This window comes from Phaethon aethereus (genome assembly GCF_964289735.1).
Source record: "Phaethon aethereus genome assembly, chromosome: 28".
In the NCBI taxonomy this organism is placed as follows: domain Eukaryota; kingdom Metazoa; phylum Chordata; class Aves; order Phaethontiformes; family Phaethontidae; genus Phaethon; species Phaethon aethereus.
Window position 1 is genome coordinate 1,898,577 of NC_138604.1, and position 22,204 is coordinate 1,920,780.

General features: G+C 69.0%; 2 protein-coding genes across 2 annotated transcripts; both read right to left on the bottom strand.

Annotated features, from left to right (window-relative positions):
* Positions 1-964: 964 nt before the first annotated feature.
* Positions 965-10,151, bottom strand: NTRK1 (neurotrophic receptor tyrosine kinase 1; the record flags this gene model as incomplete). Its single annotated transcript, XM_082011711.1, has 17 exons — positions 9,470-10,151; positions 7,745-7,819; positions 7,504-7,575; positions 6,917-6,985; positions 6,448-6,602; positions 6,176-6,324; positions 5,891-6,017; positions 5,477-5,806; positions 5,225-5,242; positions 5,033-5,091; positions 4,680-4,782; positions 4,186-4,332; positions 3,961-4,091; positions 3,701-3,873; positions 1,847-2,087; positions 1,260-1,418; positions 965-1,150 (listed from the first exon to the last, which is right to left on the bottom strand). The coding sequence occupies exons 1-17, from the start codon at positions 9,655-9,657 to the stop codon at positions 965-967; spliced, it is 2,382 nt and encodes a 793-aa protein (XP_081867837.1). The 5' UTR covers positions 9,658-10,151.
* Positions 10,152-11,440: 1,289 nt separating this feature from the next.
* INSRR (insulin receptor related receptor) lies at positions 11,441-21,395 on the bottom strand (the record flags this gene model as incomplete). Its single annotated transcript, XM_082011539.1, has 21 exons — positions 11,441-11,714; positions 11,894-12,028; positions 12,103-12,232; positions 12,320-12,479; positions 12,595-12,705; positions 12,784-13,013; positions 13,133-13,203; positions 13,336-13,444; positions 13,755-13,920; positions 14,500-14,636; positions 14,787-15,052; positions 15,161-15,202; positions 15,329-15,518; positions 15,658-15,825; positions 15,903-16,141; positions 16,298-16,708; positions 16,791-16,935; positions 17,090-17,232; positions 17,330-17,642; positions 18,724-19,275; positions 21,302-21,395. 21 exons carry the CDS (start codon positions 21,393-21,395, stop codon positions 11,444-11,446), a joined length of 4,083 nt encoding a protein of 1,360 aa, XP_081867665.1. The 3' UTR covers positions 11,441-11,443.
* Positions 21,396-22,204: the final 809 nt, after the last annotated feature.

The window sequence follows — 22,204 nt, forward strand, 5'->3', positions numbered from 1 at the left end:
CCAGATGAAATCAATTCAGCTCCATTACGGTCGGATCCAGGTCTCAACCATTACCAAGGCGGCCGGAGAGCCCGGGGAAGGATGATGGAGTGGACGCTACAGGGCATGCGATAACCCCCTGGCTCCGAGGAGGGGGGTGGCTTTGTGCTGCGAAGTCCCATCCCCACCCCGGACCCCTTGGCGAGGGGACCCCAGGCGTCCGGGCCGGGCAATGGTGTGAGCATCCCCGGGGAGATGCCCATGATGGTGCCCATGGCACAGCCAAAAAAAAATGCCTCTCTGGCCTGGGGACAGGGACATGGGCCCCGCATCCCGGGCACAGGGCGTTCCCGCATCCCGGGATCCCCAGAGCAGCACATCCCCTCCAGCTCCTCTGCCCCAGCCGGAGTCTCCCAGCTCCAAAAAGCCCCTTTTTCTCCCCAAAAGCCCCCCGTCCCGCCCCGCGTCCGGCGGAGCAGGCGTGTCCCAGCGCGGGGGAGAGACGGACGGTTTTATTGTCGACCGGTTTCGCTGCAGAGCGGGCGAGCGTGGGGCGTTCCCCGGGGACCGGGGACGAAGGAGCAGCCAAGCCACGGGGCACCCCCAACTCCCCCAGAGAGCCGAGCCCCCCCGGCTCCCGCACCGCCACGGACTCGGGGCCGGGGGGGCTCTCGGCTCTGCCCCCCCCAGAGCAAACCCAGGTCAGCCGAGCGCCTCCGTCCCGGCACGCCAAGGGAATGCCAAGGAGCCTGGGAGCACGGCCACAACCCCGGGGTGCACAGCCTCGGCGGGCACAGCCTCGGGGGTCCCCCCGCCCAGCCCGACAGCCCCCCCCCGGGGGTTGCCCGGCGTTTTCCGCTATAAATAAGGTTTCGGCTCTTCCCCCCCGCCCCGTGGGGGCAGCAATCCGGGGGGGCTCTGCTGGGAGCTGGCCTGGCAGGGTGAGCCAAGGGGAGGGCAGCGGAGGGTGGGCGGGGGTCCCCGCTCAACCCAGGATGTCCAGGTAGACGGGGGGGGTCTTGACGAGGGCCTGGAGGCGGCTGTGGAGCTCCTTGAGGGGCCGGCGCTGCTGGGGCTCCCGCCGCCAGCAGCTCTGCATGATGGCGTACACCTCGGAGGGGCACGCGCGGGGACGCTCCAGCTCCCGCCCCTGCGTGATGCACTCGATGGCCTGCGGGATGCGAGAGGGAGTACCCCCGCCTCCCCTCTCCGGGGTACCCCCGTGGGGGGGGGGGGGTCTGGGGCCAGCCTCATCCCCCCCCGCCCCGCCGCCCGCTCACCTCGGCGTTGGAGAGCTGGTACCAGGGCTGCTTCCCGTAGGTGAAAATCTCCCAGAGCACCACGCCGAAGCTCCAGATATCGCTCTCGGTGGTGAATTTACGGTAGAGGATGCTCTCGGGGGGCATCCAGCGGATGGGCAGCATGGTCCTGCCCCCCACCTACCCACAGCAGGGCCGTCAGCGGCGCAGGGACCCCCCCCCCCACTTGCCTCCCCAGCCCAAGCCCTGCTCCTTAAATGTGCCTCGGACTAGATGGGAGAAAGAAATTCTTTACGCTGAGGGTGGGGAGACGCTGGCAAGGGTTGCCCGGAGAGGGGGGAGATGCCCCAGCCCTGGGAACACTCAAGGTCAAGTTGGCCGGGGCTCTGAGTGACCTGCTCTAGTTGCAGATGTCCCTGCTGATGGCAGGAGGTTGGACTCGATGAGCTTTAAAGGTCCCTTCCCACCCAAACCAGACTGATGCCGTGATGAAACAGGGATGGAGACGGGTCGGGGGGCGGCAAGCTAAGAGGGAAAATTGAGCGCGGCCCCCCCAGCCCCTCGCGGAGCTGGAGGGGAGGGAGGGGGCAGCTCACCAGCCCGCTCACCCGGTAATAGTCGGTGCTGTAGATGTCCCGGGACATGCCGAAATCCCCGATCTTCACCACCAGGTCGTGGCCCACCAGGCAGTTGCGGGTGGCCAGGTCCCGGTGAACGAAGTGGAGGGAGGCGAGGTAGACCATGCCGGAGGCGATCTGCGTGGCGATCTGCAGCATGTGGCTCAGCGTCAGCGGCGCGCGGGGCTGCCCCCGCCCCTGCTCCAGCATCTTGGCGTCGGGGCCGTGGGACCTGCCGGGGGCAGAGGGGCTGCTCGGAAAAGGGGCAGAGGGGGTGCAAAGGCAGGGGAAGGGCTGCGCACACGCGTGCCAGGAAGGATGCGCACGCGTGTGCACGTGCGCCAGGGAAGGGCGTGCACACGCGTGCGCACTCACCGGAGAAGGATGTATACATGTGTGTATGCACGCCAGGAAAGCTCATACACATACGTGCACACGTGCCGGGGAAGGGCATGCACACGTGTGCACAGGATGTATACGCGTGTGTATGCACGCCAGGAAAGCTCATACACATACGTGCACATATGCCAGGGAAGGGCGTGCACACGCGTGCGCACTCACCGGAGAAGGATGTATACGTGTATGTATGCACACCAGGAAAGCTCATACACATACGTGCACACACGCCGGGGAAGGGCGTGCACACACGTGCACACAGGCCAGGGAAGAATGTATACATGCGTGTATACATGCCAGGAAAGCGCACACACATACGTGCAGGATGTATACGTGTGTGTATGCACACCAGGAAAGCACACACACATACGTGCACGCACGCCAGGGAAGGGCACGCACACGTGTGCACAGGATGTATACATGTGTGTATGCATGCCAGGAAAGCTCATACACATACGTGCACGCGCGCCGGGGAAGGGCATGCACAGGAAAGCACATACACATACATGCACACACGCCAGGGAAGGGCGTGCACATGTGTGTGCATGCACAAGGGAAAGGCATGCACATGTGTGTGCATGCACGCCAAGGAAGGGTGTGCACGTATGCGCACACATGCTAGGGAAGGGCGCACACATGTGTGTGCACACAGAGGGAGGGTGTGCACGTATGTGCACGGATACCAGGGAAGAGCACGCACACGTGTGCACGCGTGCCACGGAAGGGTGTGCACATGTGCGCACGCAGAGAGGGGAAGGCCGTGCGCATGTGCATGCATACACGTGTGCGCATGAGCGAAAGCCATGCACGCGTGTGCGCGCACGCCAGGGAAGCGTGTGCACACACGCAGGGGAAGGGCACGCGCGCGCACACGTGCCGAGGAAGGGCACGCGCCTGCGTGCACGCACAGGGAAAAGGCGTGCCCGTGGGTGCACAGGCGCCGGGGAAAGGCGTGTGCACGCGTGTGCGAAGGCAGCGTGTCAGGGCGTGCGAGCCCACGCGGGCCGGGCGCGAAAGCGCGGCGAGGCGTGCGAAGCGGGGCCGGGGGCCAGCGCGGCTCCGGCCGCTCCGCCTTTGATGCCGAGCGCGCCTGACAGCCGTGCCGGGGCGACCGTGGCCGGGAGCTGGGGGGGTTCTGCTCGGCAGAACCATTAATGCCAAGTCCCATAACAATAATCATAAAAGCCACGTCTCAGAGCTCATCGCGCGGCCGCTAAAGCGCTGCCTCTGGCAGCCCCCCCCCCGCGTCTAGCAGCAATACCTGGGGGGGCAATCGAAAAGTCTCTGCTTATTCCAGCTGATGGCCAATCTCTCTCGATTTAAGCCTCTCAGACAGCTAATCTAATCAATATTGCAAGGAGGGCTGCATTAGCAGGGAGCAGGCTGGCTGCGCTGATGGAGCGGCGGATGATGGGGGGGGGGGGACGGACGCGACACCCCCCGACCCACCTGAGGAAGCGGTTGAGGTCGCCGTGCTTCATGTACTCGAAGACCATGATGAGGGGTTCGCCCTCGGTGCAGACGCCGTAAAACTTGACGATGTGTTCGTGCTGCAGCACCGTCAGCAGCTCGGCTTCGCGGTGGAAATCCGAGCGGGCGCTTTCCGTCACCTCCTTCAACGCCTGCCGGCGCGCGGAGTCAAGCCCGGCACCGGCACCCCACCGCCGCAAACCCCCCCCCCCCCCCCCCGCATCGTCCCCCCTCCTCACCTTCACGGCCACCAGCATCTTCTCCTGCTCCGGGAGGAGGTTGTAACACTCGGCCAAGAAAACCTTCCCGAAGGCGCCTTCGCCCAGCTCCCACTTCAGCACGATGTCCCGCCGCTGCACGTGGTGCACGCCTGGGGGGGACCCCCACCCGTCAGTGCCCCCCAGGGCCGGGGCTGGGCGCGTGGGAGGATGCGCGGGGACGTCCCCCCCCCCCCCGGCCCTTACAGGCGTCGCAGAAATACTGGGGGTTCTCGATGAAGTTGCTCTTCAGCCCCCCCAGCTTGCTCTCGGCCGAGGAGGGGGGGCTGCTGCCCAGGTTCATGAAGTGCAGGGACATGGCCAGGTCGTCCTCTTGGGCCAGCGCCACCGAGCCTTGCGGGGACAAGGGCAAGGCCATCGGGGGGGTCCCGCGGCCCCCCCCGGCCGTTGCAGGCAGTGCCAGGCTCTGCCGAGCATCCCCCCGCCCCGGCCGGCCCCCGGGGGCCAGGCAGCCCGATCAAACCCATTTAGAGGCTGAATCCATTCCAGGAGTGAATTAGCAGCTGCTGCCCGCGCTGCCGGGGGGAACCGGCACCCCCCCCACGCTCCCCACCCACGGGGACCATCACCCCACAGCCGCGTCCCAAGCCGGGACCACGTCCCCCGTGGATGCGGGAAGCGGGGTGTCCCCGTGCCGCGGCTCGGTCCCCCGTGGCGCCGGGCGAGGCGGGGGGACTCACGGTTAATGCCGAACTTGGACCGGCGCCCGCACTTGTTGAGCGTGATGAGCATGAGGGAGAGGAAGAGGCAGGCGAACACGGCCAGCGCCACGGCCACCGAGACCTGGGGACGGCGGGGACGGGGCTGGGGTTGGGGTCCCGCCAGGTCCCTTCTCCCAGCCCTCGGGGGGTTGAGGTGGCCGCAAGTCCCAGGAGCTGCCGCGGGGGAAATTGAGGCACCAGGACTCTGCCCGTCATCCCCATCACGTGTCCCCATCCCACTTGGCTCTGGTTTGGCCGTGCCCTAAGGATTTGTCCCACCCTCCCGTAGGTGTCCTGGTCCCCCCGGCCCAAACCACAGAGTGTCCCCTCACCCCGAACGTGTGCTCGTCCTTCGTCTCCACGGGCCCCTCCAGCGAGCTGTTCCTGGTGCCTGGGGCAGGGAGAAGGGCGCAGGGTGAGCACGGGGCGGGGGGTCCCCATCCCCTGGGGTGGGGGGTTTGGGGCAGGGGACTGTGCCCGCTGTGGCGGGGACCCCACGGGGAGCAGCATGCCTGGTCACTCACCCAGTGGAGACAGAGACACTGGTGCAGCCCAAAGGGAGAGAGGAGAAACGGGCGTTATTCCCCAGGCAAGAGGGTCGCATCCTCCCCCCCCCACCCCTGGGGAAACTGAGGCACGCGGGGGCTTGCTCGGAGCCAGCGGGCCGAGCCGGATACGAGCCGACGCGCACGCCGACGCGAGGAGAGACGCGGAGACCCGTGGAGGGGAGAAGCCCCCAGGTAGCCTCCCCCTGCCCGGCGTTTGCCGGCACCTACCGGGGATGGGCTCCTCGGGGCTGAAGCTGAAGGGGTTTTCCATGAAACGCCCCTGGACGCTGCGGGCGGCGGAGCCCAGGGGGTTGCGGACCAGGAGGGTGTAGTTGCCGTTGTTGACGTGCGTGGGACGGTTGAGCTGGAGGCAGCCGTGGAGGACGGTGGAGTTGTGCTCGTACTCCACGATGCGGGTGTGGATGTAGGGCCCCTCGGCCAGCGCCGTGCCGTTGAAGAGCCAGCGGATGCTGGGGACGGGATTGCCGTCCACCGAGAAGGGGATGCACCAGAAGTGCTGGGGGATGGCCTCGTGCAGGAGCAGGATCACGGGGGGGACTGAGCGGGGAGACAGAGCCGGGTGGGTCCCTGAGCCGGACCCCTCACCCGCACCCTCACGCCGGGCCCCTCCGGGCTGCTCACAGGTGACATTCAGCGTCACGCTGTCCTCCGCCGGCCCCACCGCGTTCTCCGCCCGGCACGTCAAGTCTTTGTGGTTGAGGTTGGAGGAGACATTGTTGATCTCCAGGACGATCTCCCAGTCCGAGAGCTGCGGGGAGCACCGGGACGGGGTGAGCAAAGAGCCCCCCCGAGAGCTGTGCCAGCTCCTGCATCCCCCCACGCCCACCCCACCGGCGAGAGGGTGCTGCGGTGGGGACGGTGCTGCCGGGAAGGTCCCCGGCCGTGGCCCGGCGAGGCTGAGCTTGCCTTGGTGACAAGGGGCAGCTCGGGTCCCACCTCGGGGACCACCCATTCCCCGGTGGCCGGCGGCTCGGCGGCGATCCGGCAGGTGAGGTTGACGCGGTCCCCTTGGCGCAGCACCGCCTCGGGCTGCTCGATGCGGACGGTCGGGGGCTCTGCCGAGGAGAAGGGGGTGAGCGTCTTCTTCCCCACGTCCCGCGCCGTCCCCAGCCAAGCGGCTCAGGAGGGGGGGACAGACCCAGCGCCCCAACCCGGCGGCGCGGTCCCCTGCCACGTACCGCAGGCGCGGAGGGGCTGGCTGCCCAGGGGCACCAGCACGCTGCCCTCCCAGCAGCCCAGCGACTGGTTGCCCAGCTCAGCCCGGCTCCCGTTCTGCCAGAGCTGCAGCCAGCGGAGGCCGCAGGAGCAGTTGAAGGGATTTCCCACCAGGATGCTGAGATGGGGCAGGGGAGAGGACAAGGGGTCAACCGGGCTGCGGTGGCCCCGGCTCGGGGTCGTACGCAGGTGTATACGTCCCCGGCGGGATCCGGCTGCCGGCATCGCCAGCCCCCGGCTGCGCCCATCCTGCACGGAGCGCTGCGGGTGAGCCCGGCGCCAGGCGCCGTGCCGCCGCCGGTCCCCGTCCCCACGCCCGTGGCTGCCACGGCCGCCATCTCGCTGCATCCCCAGCCCCGTCCCTGCGTCACCCCGGGGGTGCAACCCTGGCGGGGGCCGCTCCGTACCCGCCTTCCCCCCAACACCACTCACAGCTCTTGCAGGGGCAGGTGCTGGAAGGTCTTCCAGGACAGGCTGTGCAGCGCGTTGGAGGAGAGATTCCTGCCGGGACAGACCCCGTCAGCCGCCCCTTCCCACTGCAGACCCCCGTCCCGTGTCACCCCACCCTCGCAGAGGGTCTGGCCGGGGCTCGGGGCAGCACCGGGGCCACCGCTGTCACGCCGTGACCGAGCAAAACCGCCTCTGCCGGGGTGCCACCAGCCTTCAGGCACCCCCCTGCGAGGGGGGAGCCCCACGCACCCCAGGACAGGGTGTCCCCCCCAATTCTCCAGGGTCTGCTCCCTCACTAGGGCAGCACATGGCTCCCCGGGGGGGCCGGCAGCTGCCTGCACTCCTGCCCCCCCCGATCGATGGTTTCCCACTCAGCGGCAGAGCCCCACGCAGCCCCCCCGGCCCGGCCGATGCTGCCGATGGGCAGCGGGACACCATCGATCCTGCCCGGGCACGGGGACCAGCCACCCTGCGCCGAGGACGAGCGCCCGCAGGGATGGGGCTCTGAGCCCCAAAACCGGGGGCGGGTGGGGTTAGGGGAGGAAATTGGGGGGGGGGGATATACTCACACGTGTCTCAGCCTGGGGGTGTCCAGGAAGGCGTCGGCAGAGACGTGTTGCAGCCCCGACCCGGAGATGGTGCTGGGGGACGGAAGGGCTGAGCACCCGCACTGGGCACCCCAAGTCCCCACCCTGGGAGCACCCCGCTCCACCTCCCCGCAGTGGGATCAAGCTCTGGGGATCCTCCAGCCACCAGCCGCCCACCCCCCCCCGGTTTCCCAACACAAGGACCCCACCCCGGGGTGCTCACAGGCTCCTGAGCTCCCGCAGCATCCTGGTGTCAGCCCGGGTCAAGGTCGTCAGCGTCTGCTGGTTCTCGATGACGCTGAAAGGCAAATGAGGGGGGGTCGGGCGAGCAGCCCCAGGATCCCCCATGCCAGGGGAGGGAGTTTGGGGTGAGGGGAATGGGGCCCCTGCACCTGCACCCCCCGCACCAGCCCGGGGTGCCTCGGTTTCCCCCGGGCAGACAGGGATGAGCTGGGAAGGGTGGGGGTCCCACTCCCCCGTGGGTCCCCACCTTTCCTCGCACCCCGCGGTGTCCTGCGATGTGGCGAGGGGCACCGACTGTCTCCCCCTCCCCTTTTCCTAAGGTGGGGGGGGTGAAGGAAAGCCCCCCTGGGAGTGGGTGTGGGGTTTTCCCACCTGCCCCACCCTGTCCTGCAGCTCCCACGAACCCCAAATTGTCAGGGATTGGGATTCAGACCCACACCAAGGGGGTTTTGGTCCTGCTGACCCTCATCGGGGGGGGGTGGTCCTACCGCCACCCCCACAGAGGAGGACGAGGGAGGCTGGGGCAGCAGGCGGCCACCCCAGCGAACAAAGAGCTGGCAGCACCCCACGGCACGGCATCCCCCAGCACACGGGGGAAACTGAGGCACGGAGACATGCCGCAGGCAGCCCCCGGCAATGCGGCACGGCCAGGGCTGCAGCGGGGGGGGAGGCCGGGCGCCTTGGTACCACCCAGCACCCCGTGCCCCCCAGCACCCTCCTGGAGCCAGGGAATGAGTGAGAGCAGAGGAAATCCCCCAAACCGGCAAGTTTGGGGTGGGGTGCCCCCCCTCAGCATCCCGTCCCCACGGCAAGATGACAGCCCCACGGTGGGGTGGATGGATGAGGGGCTCGGTCCCTCCCTGCACCCCGGCCCTGCCCACCGCGGCATGGGTGCTCCCTGCCCAGGGACCCCACTGCGCCCTCAGCCCATCGCTGCAGGAGGGGGCCCAGAGCTGCCCCCAGCCCCTCACTCGCTCCCTGGGGGGATGCAGCAGGGGCCCCCCCATCTTTGCAGCCCCCATCACCTCCCACCAAGCGGCCCTGCTCCCCACAGCGATCCCAGCCCCATAGCAGATTGAGCCCCGTCACCACGGTCTCAGCCCCATATAGCTCCCTGCTCCATCACTGCCCCAGCCCAGCCCCATCACCCCGTCCCAAACGCCATCACCCTCAGCCCCATCGCCCTCATGTCACCGTCACCCAGCCCCACCGCCCTGTCCCTCAGGTCCACTATCCCCAGCCCTGAGCTCCATCGCCCCCAGCCCCACCGCCCCGTCCCCAAGCTCCATCGCCCCCAGCCCCACCGCCCCGTCCCCAAGCTCCATCGCCCCCAGTCCCACCGCCCCGTCCCCAAGCTCCGTCGCCCCCAGCCCCACCGCCCCGTCCCCAAGCTCCGTCGCCCCCAGCCCCACCGCCCCGTCCCCAAGCTCCGTCGCCCCCAGCCCCACCGCCCCGTCCCCAAGCTCCGTCGCCCCCAGCCCCATCGCCCCCATCGTCACCGTCCCCCAGCCCCACCACCCTGCCCCTGAGCTCCATTGGCCCCAGCCCCTCTGCCTGGTCCCCCAGCCCCATCACTGCCAGCCCCACCACCCGCTGTCCCCCAGCCCCATCACCCCCAGCCCCACCACCCGCTGTCCCCCAGCCCCATCACCCCCAGCCCCACCACCCGCTGTCCCCCAGCCCCATCACCCCCAGCCCCACTCACACGTCGGTGAAGCCGCCGGCCCCCAGCAGCCAGGCCAGGCTGCCCACGGTGCCGGGCTCCCGGCAGAGCAGGCTGCCGGCCCGGGGGCAGCGGCAGGCCCGGGGGCAGGGGCGGGCAGCGCCCGCGGCGGGCAGGGGCAGGGGCAGCAGCAGCGCGGCCAGGCAGAGCCAGGCGGGCAGCGGCGGCATCGCGGGGCCGCGGCCGGTACCGGGGCCGGTACCGCCCTCCCTCGCACTTGCCCGGCAGCCCGAGTGCGGGGCCGTGCGGGGCTTAAAAGCGAGGCAGGGACCGGCCTCCCGGGAGGGGCCGGCGGCTCCCCCCGCCCCGGCACCGCCCCGGCCCCGGAGACCCCCCCGGGCCGCGGGCGGGGATGGAGGGGCAGGGCCGGAGCCCCGCACTCGCGACTCACCGGTACTCGTGGTCCGGGAAGCCCCCGGCCCGGGGCGGGGAGGTGTCCCGCCACGCACGGGCACCGAGCAGGGCGCCTGCCTGCACCCTGCCTGCGCCCTGCCAAGGCACCTGTGCCATGCCTGGGCCCCTGCACCCTGCCTACACCCTGCCTGCTTGTGCCATCCGTACCAGCACCCTGCCGGCACCCTGCCTGCACGCCGGCACCTGCCAGCCCCAAAGCTGCCCCCCAACCCCCCAAAATCAGCGCCCCAGCACCCCCAGCCACCCCGTGCACACGCGTGCGCTCATGTGCATACGTGCACCCCCACCAGGACCTGGCTCCAGGCCGGAGCTGGCTGCACGGGAGCGACCGGGGACGTCACACCAGCACCCCCACGCTCATGGGGGCACCAAGAGCCCCCCAACCTGTCACACCCTCTGGGCCGTGCCCCCCAAATCCCAGCAGAGCCGGTCTGGCCCAGGCTCTTCCCCCAGCACCCTGTTCTGTTGGGTCCCTCAGAGAGGCTGGGGGTGGGAGGGAGCGGGGGTGTTTAGTGGCACAGTGGCCCCGTCCCATCCCCAGCAGTCACTGGCCAGGACCCTCCTCCTCCTCCCCGGGGAGGCAGGGCACAGCTGGTGTGCACCCACCACTCTCCACTTCCCCACCCGGCTGCCGCGTGTCCCCAAGCCCATCCCAAAGCACCTCGGGGGGTGGCTCATCTGTGCACTGAGTTTAGCACGTTCTCAGCTTGTGTTCCTCCCACATGGCTCAGCCCCGGGCCCATCTCCCACACCAGCCCCCAGTGGCACCCATGGGGCCACGGGTCCCCCCTAAGGTGAACCCCCTGTGCGATCCTGCTGGCTGCCCCCAGCAGCCCCCCCGGCAGAGCGGGCCAGTGGCTGCCGCCTGTCACGTCCTCCCAAATTCTGCTGCTTTGACGTTTTTCCCCAGAAACGCCCCCGGTTTGGGCACCGCAGGGCAAAGCCGCAGCCGGGGCGTGCAGGAAGCGGATGGGGCCGGTGGCGGCGGGGGAGAATGGAAAGCCCCGTGTGCCGCCCCCGCCTCCCCGTGACCCCCAGAGACCAGGCATCACCACAGCCGAGCTCCGTCCCCCTTTATTCGTGCTCATCCCGTGGCCACAGACCAGACAGCGAAGCCCCTTCTGGGGACCAGCATGGCCATGACACTGGTCCCAGTGCCGGGGACTGGGGGGGAGGCATGAGTGCAGCCTCAGGCATCTCCTGCTGCCGGGCTGCCCCGTGCCTCGGTTTCCCCACCTGTAAAAGGAGGCTGTTCGCTGAGCGGCTGGGGAGCAGCGGTGGAGGCAGGTTGGTGGGGGGACCCTGAACGTCAGCCCCCTGCTCCCACCCCCCAATTTGGGGCACCCCAATTTATTCCCAGGGGAAATGCACCCCACGGAGCCTCCTTGCTTTGCCTGCCACCCCCTTCCCAAGGCACCCGCTCCCCGGCCGGGCCCTTGGAAACAATAAATAACACGGGGCGGGGGTCCTGGCGGTGGGGGGGCAACCGGAGGAGGCCGGGGGGGTGCAGAGTCCAGTGCGGGTCCGAGGACACCCCAGGGGTCAGAGTTGGGCCGTCCCGTTGGGGAGCCGGCCGGGACTGTGGTCCTGGCGGGCGGGCAAGGGGGACGCAGGGGGCTCGTCCTCCCCGGGGGCCTGATCCGTCTCGGCGTCGGAGGGTTCGCCCAAGCCGCACCGGCGGTTCTCGGGGCTGTAGAAGAAGGAGAGGGTGCGGAAAGCGGGCGCCATGTGGTCCTTGATGCTCTCCAGGAGCTGGACGAAGGAGGGGCGCTGGCGCGGGTTCTGCTGCCAGCACAGGCACATCAGCTCGTGGCTGCGGGAGAGAGGGCGCCCACTTGGGTTTGGGGGGGCCCCGGCCCCCTACAGCCAGCCCAACGCCGCAGAGACCAGAGGCCAGGGTGATGGGCTCGGTGCCGGTTTCCCACCCCCCAGCCTTTCCTGCAGCAGGGTGGGGGTCCGGCGTGGGGGTGAGGGTCTCCCCCCGCCACTCACAGTTTGTCGGGGCAGTTTTCGGGCCGCTCCAGGACGCCGTTGTCCATGACGAAGCGTAGGACCTGCTCGTTGGACATGCCCTGGTAGGGCTGCTCGGCCAGCGTGGCGATCTCCCACAGCACCACGCCGAAGGACCTGCCGGCAACGCCGCCGCTCAGCCGGGGGGCGTGCCCCAAATCCCCCCGGGCTCCCCCCACCCCAACGCCTACCAGACGTCGGACTGTGTGTTGAAGATGCCATCCTTGAGGGCCTCGGGGGACATCCAGCGGACGGGGAGCAGCCCCTTGCCCCCTTTCCGATAATAATCCGTCTCGTAGATATCCCGGGTCATGCCAAAATCTGGTGGAGGAGGAAGAGGAGGAGGAAGGCGTGAGAACCGGGAGGTGCGGGACTGGCAGCGAGCCGGCCCCCTCGCTGCCCACCCACCTCCGATCTTGACGGTGAAGTCCTCGGACACCATGCAGTTGCGGGCGGCCAGGTCCCGGTGCACGAACTTGTTGGCGTTGAGGTACGCCATGCCGTCGGCGATCTCCCCCGCCATCTGGATCATGTCCTTGAGCGATGGCGGCGGCAGCCCGGGGTTGTTCTGCACCGTGCACAGAGAGTCGGGGCTGGGGAGGGGACACACCGGGACCCTCCCCCAGAACAAGGCGGGCATCCCTTTGCCTGCGGGGCACTGCAGCACCCGGCCAGCCCCTCACCTCGGCGTCAGGCCTGAGCGAGCGCAGATAGCTCTTCAGGTCCCCACGCGTCATCAGCTCCATGATGACCAAAGCTGGCTGGCCCTGGGACACGACGCCGAGCAGACGGACCTGGGGGGACAAACGAGGTGGCACGTGAGTGGCCGGACCCTCCCGTGTCCCCTCCCTCCTCTCTGTCCGCCCACCTACCACGTGGTGGCACTTGAAGGCTTTCATGACGGAGGCCTCATTGAGGAACTCGATGCGCTCCCGCATGGTGGCCAACTCGTTGACCGTCTTCAGGGCCACCTTGGTCTCCTCGCCCTCGGTGGCCAGCCCCAGCGCCAGCCCCTCGTACACCATCCCGAAGGAGCCCTGCCCCAGCTCCCGGATCACCGTGATCTTCTCCCGCGACACCTCCCACTCATCGGGGATGTACACTGTGGGGCCGGGGGGGACCACGCCGTCACCGTCACAGTCACCAGCCCCACAAGCATGGCCCCAGCAAGGGAAAGGGGCAGCAGACCCCCCGGGGACGCCCCTGCCCGTCCCTACGTACTGTCCGAGGCACTGAAGTACTCGGGGTTGACGGAGGCGTAGAGCGTCCCGCTGGGGTACCCATCGTTGCTCCTGCGAGGGGTGGGCGCCACTCAGAGGACGGGGGGCAAGGGCAGGGTGCCACCTTCCCTCGACCCTTCCCCAGCCCCGGCTCAGCTGGATGCAGCCCCAGCCCAGCCCTGGGGGTGCAGGGGGGGTCACTACCTCTTCTTGTTGTAGAAGAAGACGAAGACGGCGAGGCAGGAGATGAGCACCATGAGGACCACGGGCGTGACCGTGAGCAGGACGTAGAAGCTGCCGGACTCCTCCTCGGCTGCCGGGAGCAGGCGGCCGTGGGCCAGGGCCTGGGCACTCATCCCGCCCCACACGTTGCAGGGACATTTGCCCCACCGCCAGAGAGGGGGAGCCCCCAGCTCCCCAGGCCAGCAGCACCCGCCGATCTCTGGGTGTCCCTGTCCCAGAGCATCCCCTAGTCCCCCAATCCATCAGCGTCTTCTGATCCTCCAGCATCCCTGTCCACGAGCATCCCCCGAACCCCAGCTCCCCGGCCCCACAGTCCCCCGGCCCTGCCTGCCCTGTGGCCGGGGAGCCCGCCGGCATTGCCCCCCGTGCCCTGCGGGTACCTGGCCCCAGGATGTAAAACCTGACGAGCCCCGTCCACGAGCCGTTGCCAGCCAGCGAGGTGGCCCGGACCTTGGCCGAGTAGTTGCCCGGCTGGAGCAGAGCCAGGTGCACCCCCCCGTACTTGGAGTAGCGGTGACGGGAGACACAGACGACAGTGGTGACCTCCTGGGGGGGACAAGGGGAGGTGGCGAAGGGGGCTTCGTCCCTCCCTGGCCATGCACAAGCCTCAGGGGAAGGGGAAGGAGAAGGCAAGGCAAGGCAAGGCAAGGCAAGGCAAGGCAAGGCAAGGCATGGCAAGGCATGGCATGGCATGGCATGGCAAGGCATGGCAAGGAATGGCATGGCAAGGCAAGGCAAGGCATGGCAAGGCATGGCATGGCATGGCAAGGAATGGCAAGGAATGGCATGGCAAGGCATGGCAAGTCAAGGCAAGGCATGGCAAGTCAAGGCAAGGCAAGGCAAGGCAAGGCGTGGCATGGCATGGCATGGCATGGCATGGCATGGCACGGCATGGCATGGCATGGCGTGGCATGGCATGGCATGGCTTGGCAAGGCAAGGCAAGGCATGGCATGGCATGGCATGGCATGGCATGGCATGGCATGGCGTGGCATGGCATGGCTTGGCAAGGCAAGGCAAGGCGTGGCATGGCATGGCATGGCATGGCATGGCAAGGCACGTGTGCTGTGCCCCCCATAACCAGACCTGGCAGGGCCGGGCAGGGGGTGCTGCAGGGGGGTCCTCACCTCACTCTCACGGCTGTACTTGATCTCGTACTTGAGGATGAGCCCGTTGGGGTTCCTGGGCTCTTCCCAGCGCAGCAGGACGCTGTTCTTGCCGGCCGGCTCCCACGTGACCTTGCCGGGAATGTTGTCAGCTTGCACTGGAGAGGGGCACAGAGGGGGTCGGCTCCTGGGGGCATCACCCAGACCCTGACCTGGGGCCAATCCCCCCTCCCAAAGGCGCCAAGACCCCAGAGCATCCCAGCATCACCAAGGCAGGGTTTGGGAAGGGGAAGGCTGCCGGGACCTACGCTCCGGCATGGTCCTGGCAAAGACGAAGGTGGCGGCGCTGCACCCCACGGTGTGCGCGGCGTGGTTGCAGGCGTGGATGTCGATGCGGTACTCGGTGAAGTGTCGCAGCCGTGACAGCACTGCCCGGTCACGCACCACCTTGTCCTCGAAGATCTGGAAGTCCGGTTTGGGCTCACCCCCGGCACGGCTCGGGGCTGGCGGCTCCGCCGAGGAGGCGTTCGCCGGGGATGTGACGGCCACTACGTCCCTGCGCCGCTTTGGGGTCCTGTGGGAGGTGGGGACAGGAGACGGTGGGGAGCCAGGACGCCTGGGTTGTCCCCCAAAATTGAGCAGGAGAGGGGAGACTCTCCAGGCTTGTGTGGTCCCCCCTCACCTCTGTGGGTTCTTGTTGACGGACGTCACCTTCCAGGGTGGCCTGAGACAGTGGGCAATCGGTTCAAGGATCTGCCAGGAGCAGCCACCAGGCCCCCCACCCAGGACAGACCCTCGCAGCCACCCTGGGGACCCCCTCCCCCGATACAGGGACCCCCCCAGACAGCACCTGGGAATGATGATGGAGTTGTGGAGGAAGTTCTCGAACTTCTTCTGGAAGGACTCGGCTTCGCCGTCCATGCGGAGCTGCCCGTCGGCGGGGCGGCAGGGGCAGCACCTCTCCTCCGCGTCCTGCTCCACCTCGGGGCCGTCGCCGTCCCCGAAGCGGGTGTCCGCGCTGCTGGTGGGCAGCTTCAGACCTGCGGGCAGAGACGGGCAGGGCTGCCGGAGCCCGGCTCGGCGGGAGCATCCCCATCCCGCCGGCATCCCCGGCTGCCGCACTCAAGCTGCCTGCGCCGCCCCTGCCCGGCAGCCCTGCCTGCCCCTGCCTGCCCTCACCTTTGTGGCAGTAGTCGTTGACGTAGAGCTCCATGTCCTCGGCCAGCTGCTGCCACAGCACCAGGTAGTAGGTGATGTTGCCGTTGCGCTGCGTGGGCGGCTTCCAACGCACCACGATGTGGGAGGAGGAGTTGGACATGGAAATGACGTCCCGGGGCACCGTCGGGGCTGGGTGGACGCAGGGATGTCAGTCGGTCTTTGGGGAGCCACCACGGGCGTCCCCGGCCCCCTCCCCGGCCCCTTACCCGCCGGCATGGTGCGGATGTAGACCACCTCGCTCTGCGCCCCGTAGTTGCGTCCTTCCTCGGCGGTGGTGAGGGTGATGGCGCGGACGAAGATGGCGTACTGGGTCCAGGGGCGGAGGTTGAGCAGGGCCACTCCCGGCGCCTGCTCGCTGCTGAGCGGCAGCTCCACGTCCAGCACGTTCCAGCTCTGCGCCCCACAGGCGTCCTGCCCCACGTACTCCGACACGTTCTGGAAGGGTCTGCCCCACACCGGGCATCGGGGAGGGTCCCGACAGCCCCCTCCCGGCCACACAACCCTCCTGAGGTCCTGCAGCCCACCAGAGCGCAAGGACACCGCGGGCTGGGGTCCCCAAGCCCTCCGTGACGGGGACAACTCGGGGACAGGGACCACTTACGACTCCTTGTAGTAGACGATGAAGCTGAGGAGGTCCCGGTACTCGGGGGGCCGGTACCGCTCCCACTTGAGGAAGATGCGGTCGGACTCGGTGACGTTGGAGATGAAGCGCAGGGTCTGGGTCTTGCCTGGGGAGAGGAGGCAGGGTTCGGGCAGGGGGTCGCGGTGCTGCCGGGTGTCCCCGTCCCCGTACTCACAGGACGCCCGGTCCCCGTTGGTGCGGGGGTTGATCTCCGCCTTGTTCTGCCGCCCCTTGGTGCCCGTCACCTCCTCCATGCGGTAGATCTCGGCCAGGCACAGCTTGGGGTTGAAGGCGAAGTACATCTTGCCCACGGGGATGGAGAGGCCGTGGTGGCTCCAGTCCCAGAGCTGCTGCAGGTTCTGGTTGTCCAGCACGTACAGGGTGTAATTCCTGGAGGAGACGTGGGCGGAGGCGGTGGGCACGGGCACCCCCGACGCCACGTGCGTGTCCCCAGCCCACACCCCGTCCTCACCCGTCCACCATGGAGTCGCCGCGGATCAGCTTGAGGTTCTTGAAGAAGGACAAGGAGACGAGGGCGAAGGAGTGCTTGATCTTCAGGAAGCCCGTGATGGTCTCGATGAGCCCCAGGCTGCTCTGCAGCTCCGAGGCCAGGTTGTCTGGGGACAACCCGCAGGCGTGGGCACGGGGAGGGGGACACCCCCTCATTAATTCCCCCTGCAAGGGAAAAGACCCCCCTCCCTCGCCCCCCCACGCCCCGCGGCGGCTCTCCCACCCGGGGCGGGTCGCGGGGGGGCCGGACCCGGCACTCACAGCCCCGGCGGATGTTCACGATGAGGTTGCCCTCGACGAGGGTGCAGCCCCCCAGCTCCTGCGCCGCCCGCGTCGAGTCGATGGTCTTGGTGCCCACCTTGCACTCCTTGGGGCACAGCCCCTCGCACTTGTGGCAGAAGATGCTGCGGGCAGGAGGACGGGGCCGGGACGTGAGCCGAGCACCACGCCACCGCCACGCCCGTGCCGGGGGGCCACCGGGGACCCCCCCCGGTCCCCGACCTGCTGTCGTTCCTGGTGTAGCCCGAGGGACACTCGGAGAGGCATTGCCGCTGGTGGATGACGAACTTGGAGGCGTCGCGGGGGTTGTCGGAGACCTTGCGCAGGCTGGCGCAGTACTCGGCGGTGACGCAGCGCCAGCCCTCGTACTCGTAGGTGCGGGGCGGGCAGGAGGGCAGGCAGTGCCCGTTGAAGTGGAAGTGGCGGCAGGCGACGCAAGCGCGGTTGTCGCGGGGTCGCCCGCAGCCCCCCAAACACTCGGCGTGGCAGCACTCGCCCGTCGCCGTGCACGCCGAGCCCGCGCCGCACGGGCACACTGCGGGGAGAGAGCCGGCGCCGTGGGCCAGGAGAATCCTCCGGGCACGGATCGGCCGGCCCCGGGGCAGCACGGCGGGGCAGGGGGTCCGGGGTTGTGCGCGGGGGGGAGAGCGAAGAGGTGGGAAAGGCTGGGGGGGCTGCTGACACCCTCCGGCTCCGGGGGGCAAGGGGAGAGGGCTGGAGAGAGAGATGGAGTGAGGCAGGGAGGGATGCAGGGATGGAGGGAGGGATGCAGGGATGGAAGGATGGAGGGAGGGATGCAGGGACGGAAGGATGGAGGGATGGATGCAGGGATGGAGGGAGGGATGCAGGGATGGAAGGATGGAGGGAGGGATGCAGGGATGGAGGGAGGGATGCAGGGATGCAGGGATGGAAGGATGAAGGGAGGGATGCAGGAATGGAGGGAGGGATGCAGGGATGGAAGGATGCAGAGATGGATGCAGGGATGAAGTGATGGAGGGATGCAGGAATGGATAGAGGGATACAAGGATGAAGTGATGGATGGATGGAGGGATGGAGGGTTGGAGGGACAGGTGGAGGAACAGAGGGATGGCCAAATGGTGAGGGGACGGACAGACAGGCGGTGGGTTGATGAGTGTGACCAGCAGGACGGGTGGATGGAGAGCCGCACGGATAGACGGCAGGACAGACGGACGGACAGCCCGTGCTGAGCCCCAGCTGCCCGGTGCGGCTGGTGCCGGGGCAGCGGCCGCGGTTACAGCCCCGATAAGGATCTGTGTTTATAGTATAGATTTCATTACCAGCTCTCCTGTTTACAGCAAACGAGCCCGGGAGGGGCCCGTATTTACCTCGCCGCTGGGAAAACATGGCAGCCAGGAGCTGGCCTCTCCTCCGGAGGACGATACAGCGCGGATCCGGTTACCCCCGTGGCGCTGCTGGCGCGGCACGCTCCCGGCGGCAGGGGAGCGACAGCCACGTGCCGGCGCCTGCCATCCCCTTGCGGCTCCACCAGCCTTCCCCGGTGCCCTCCCAGTTTACCCCACAGCCACCGCGGTGCAAACCAGCACCGCCCCGGCAAAGCAGCTGGCACGATTGGACCCCGTGCCGCCGGCACCCACCTTTCTGGCAGTAGCTGGAAGTCCAGCAGCGATAATCCAGCTGCCCGTTGACGCTGGTCTGCGCACACGGCTTCTCCACGTCCAGGATGCCCGGGCAGACGTCGGCGCACTCTTCGGCCAACTTATTGCCGACGATGTAGGTGTTGTCCACGGCGTCGGGCAGCAGCAGCCCCCAGTCGATGGTGGAGAGGTGGCAAAGCTCCTGGTTGCGCTCGATGCGGACCGAGCCGCGCAGGACGTGGCCCAGGCTGTGCAGCCCCACGTCCCGCAGATGCGGCATCTCGAAGATGACCAAGGCGTAGCTGAAGAAGAGGTTGGTGCCGCGGATGACGGAGAGGTTGGGGAAGAGATCGCGCAGGCTCTCCAGCCCGTAGACGCGGAAAAGGAGCAGGTACTCGGTGATCATGAGCAGGCGAGGGAAGCTGAGCCCCCGAAAGTCCTCGGCGCCCGTGGTGAACATCAGCAGGATCTGTAGGTTGCCCTCGATGATGGAGCAGTTCTCCAGCTTCTGGAGCTGGGAGGCGTCGTTGCGGATGTCCATGCTGCCGCAGACTGGGGTGGCGAGAGGGGGACCCCGTGGGCAGTGGGGACGGGGCAGCTGCCCCCCACACACACCACCCAGGGATCCCCCCCGCTGCGCCCGTCGCTGGGGCCGCAACGACGCTCGGGGGGGTTTAATGTCCCGGCGCTGTCTGTCAAACGTGGCTGCAATCGCCTTGGGCGGCTCGGGGAGACGCGAGCGGCTCTGACAGGCAGCCGACGCGCTGCTGCTCTCCGGGGCACGACGCGTCCGTCAGCGCGGTGAGCGGTGATGCTAACGAGGTCTGGCTGCCCGGGCGGCCGTCTCGCCCTGCGTCAACCCCGGGACCACGTCCCGGCCCCGCTGCCTGCCCCGGGGGGGAGCCGGCTGGGCGGGCAGAGGGCTTTCCCCCTTCCCTGAGCCGTGGGGCAGCCGTGGGGGGCTCGCGGCATCCTCCTCCCAGCGGGCTGACCGCTCCCGTGAGGTCGTTCCCATTAACTCCCCGGCACGGTGCCCAGGCGGCTAACGGGGCACGTGGGGCTACCGCGGGCACCCGGGTGGCACGGCCCCGGCGGTGGGTTTGCCGTCCCGGGGCTTTTCCACCCGGATTCCCCCCAGACCCTGGCAGGGAGCAGAAGCATCGGGAGCAGAAGCATCGGGAGCAGCACGGGGCCGAGCATCTCCCGCCTCCCGGTCCCGGTGGGGGTGCAAGAGTCGGGACAAGCCGGCGGCTTCCCACCGGCAGCGTCGCCGGCCTGAAACCTGAGTTACGGTGGAAAGAAGCTGCCGAGATCCCGGCGAGGGATTTACTGTAAACACCCGGAGTAAACACGGCCGGCTCGGCGTGTACCCTAAACACCGGGCAACGCCGGCACCCCGGCTCGGCCACTCATGCCGCGGAGAGCCGCCGGCCGGCACACGGCTCGCCGGCACTGCCCGGGTCCCGGCGGGGGTCCGGGTGCGTGGTTCGCCCCTCAGCTGGCCGCAGCCAGCCTGGGCCTGCGCCTCGTGGCCGCGTCCTGGCGAACGCGTGCCCGGCGGCGTTTTTCCCCTCTCGGCGTCACTCATTAACCGCGGGCGCCGCGGCCCTGGCAGCTGCCCGCAGCCGCAGGATCACGCAGGCGGGCGCGTGCCGCGCACCCCCGGCCCCGCAGAGGGGCTCAGCCCTTTGCCGGGGGGGGCTGGTGCCGGCCAGGGGAGCCCTGTTCCCCCCGGTGAGGACACGGGGGTCCCCTCCATTCTCCCGCGGGACCGGCCGCGGGTGCAGCACCGGCCCCGGGGGTTAAAGCCCCCCCGCTGCCACCGCCACCCCCCCGACCTTGGCAAAGTCACCCGCGCAAGGGGACGGGGTCCTCCGTGTCCCTGGGGGGACAGAGAGGGGACAGGGGTCCCGGGGGGAGCGGGCTTCAGCCGCCCCCCCCCATCGCTCCCGCCCCCCCCCATCGCTCCCACCCCCCCCAGCACAGCCCCTCGGGGCTCGGGGAAACCGAGGCACAGGCAGCGGGGAGAGGGGAAGGCGGGACAGGCTCCAGACCCTGAACCCAGCCCCCCCGGCTCCCCCGCCGCCTGCCAGCCGGCGGAGCTGGGGCACGAGCCCCGACGCCTTCCCCATGGCCGTGAGAGCCGGGACCCACGGCCAGCACCCTCCCCTCCATGCCGCCCCCTCCCCAGCCCTTTTCCAACCCGGCAGCAGCGCTGGCAGCAGCGGTGCCGGCCCCGGCTCCACCCGGTTATGATTTTCCACCATCCCGGCTCCCGGAGGGGCCGAGCCATCGATGCCCCCGGCTCCAGCCGAGCCCCCCGCCACGCTCCCCTCTCCCTCTCCTGGCCGCGGGGTGGGGGGGGTCCCACGCTCTGCCCCTCCTGCCCCAGACGGGGGGGGCCGCAGCATACGGGGGTGCTGCCATGGGGGGAAACTGAGGCAGGGAGCAGCACAAGGGCTTTGCCTCGGGGTTCGGCTCTTGCAAACCCCCATGCATGGGCATGACCACCCCAGAAGTGCCCCCCAAGCAAGAGCCCCCCACCCTGCTCCCGGCCACCCCCCTTCCAGGCACTTACTTTCGGAGGGGGCCCGCACGGGGGGCAGCAGGAGGGGACCGAGGACCAGCAGCGTCACCCCCAGCCGCAGGGCACCCAGCACCCTCGTCCCCATCCCCGAGTGGGACCCCCGGGGTCCCGTCCCCGTCCCGCCTCAGGCACCGCTGCACCGTGTCCGGCCCCTCACGCCGTGTCCGGCCGACACTCCCTGCCGGCACCCGTGGCACGCCGGGAGAGGGGTGGCCCCCGCGGCCCTCACCCGGACCCTGCGGCCCCTTCACTTTTGTTTTCGGCTGCCGCACACAAAATATTTAGCCTGACAACTGTCAGGGCCAGGGCCAGGGCTTGTTTGGGAAATAGAGAGGGGAAAACAGGGTGACCCCCCCGCGCCGGAGCGGGCCGGGGAGGAAGGGCTGCCCCTGCCTCAGTTTCCCCCGTGGAGCCGGAGGATCCGGGTTGTTCCGGCAAGGGGACACCAGGAAAGCAGCCGAGCACCGACGGAGACCCCCCCGGCGCGGCACAGAGGGGACGAGCCAAGGGGTCACCCTCCGTCACAGGGTGGGTCCGGGGTGCCAGGACCCCACGTGCCCCGGGGTCCCTGTGTCCCCGGGGTCCCCAGGCCCCAGCAGCCCTGCAGCGAGGAGGAGGAGCGGGAGGAAGCTGCACCGGCCAGTGCGGGCGCAGGAGGATGGATGAAGGGAAGATGTTTATTTCTCACACGGGTGGGGGTCCCAGCTGTGGGGCAGCCCGGCCCCACTGCAGCAGCGACCTGGCAGGCAGGAGCCGGGGGCTGCTGCCCCGGTGACCCTCCAGCGTGACGGAACTGGGAGCACTGGGGCCAGACAGTGCTCCTGCCCCCCGGGATGGGGAGTCGGGGGGACCCCCAGGGCTCCTCTCATGGGGTGGCCGCTCTTGGGGGGGGGA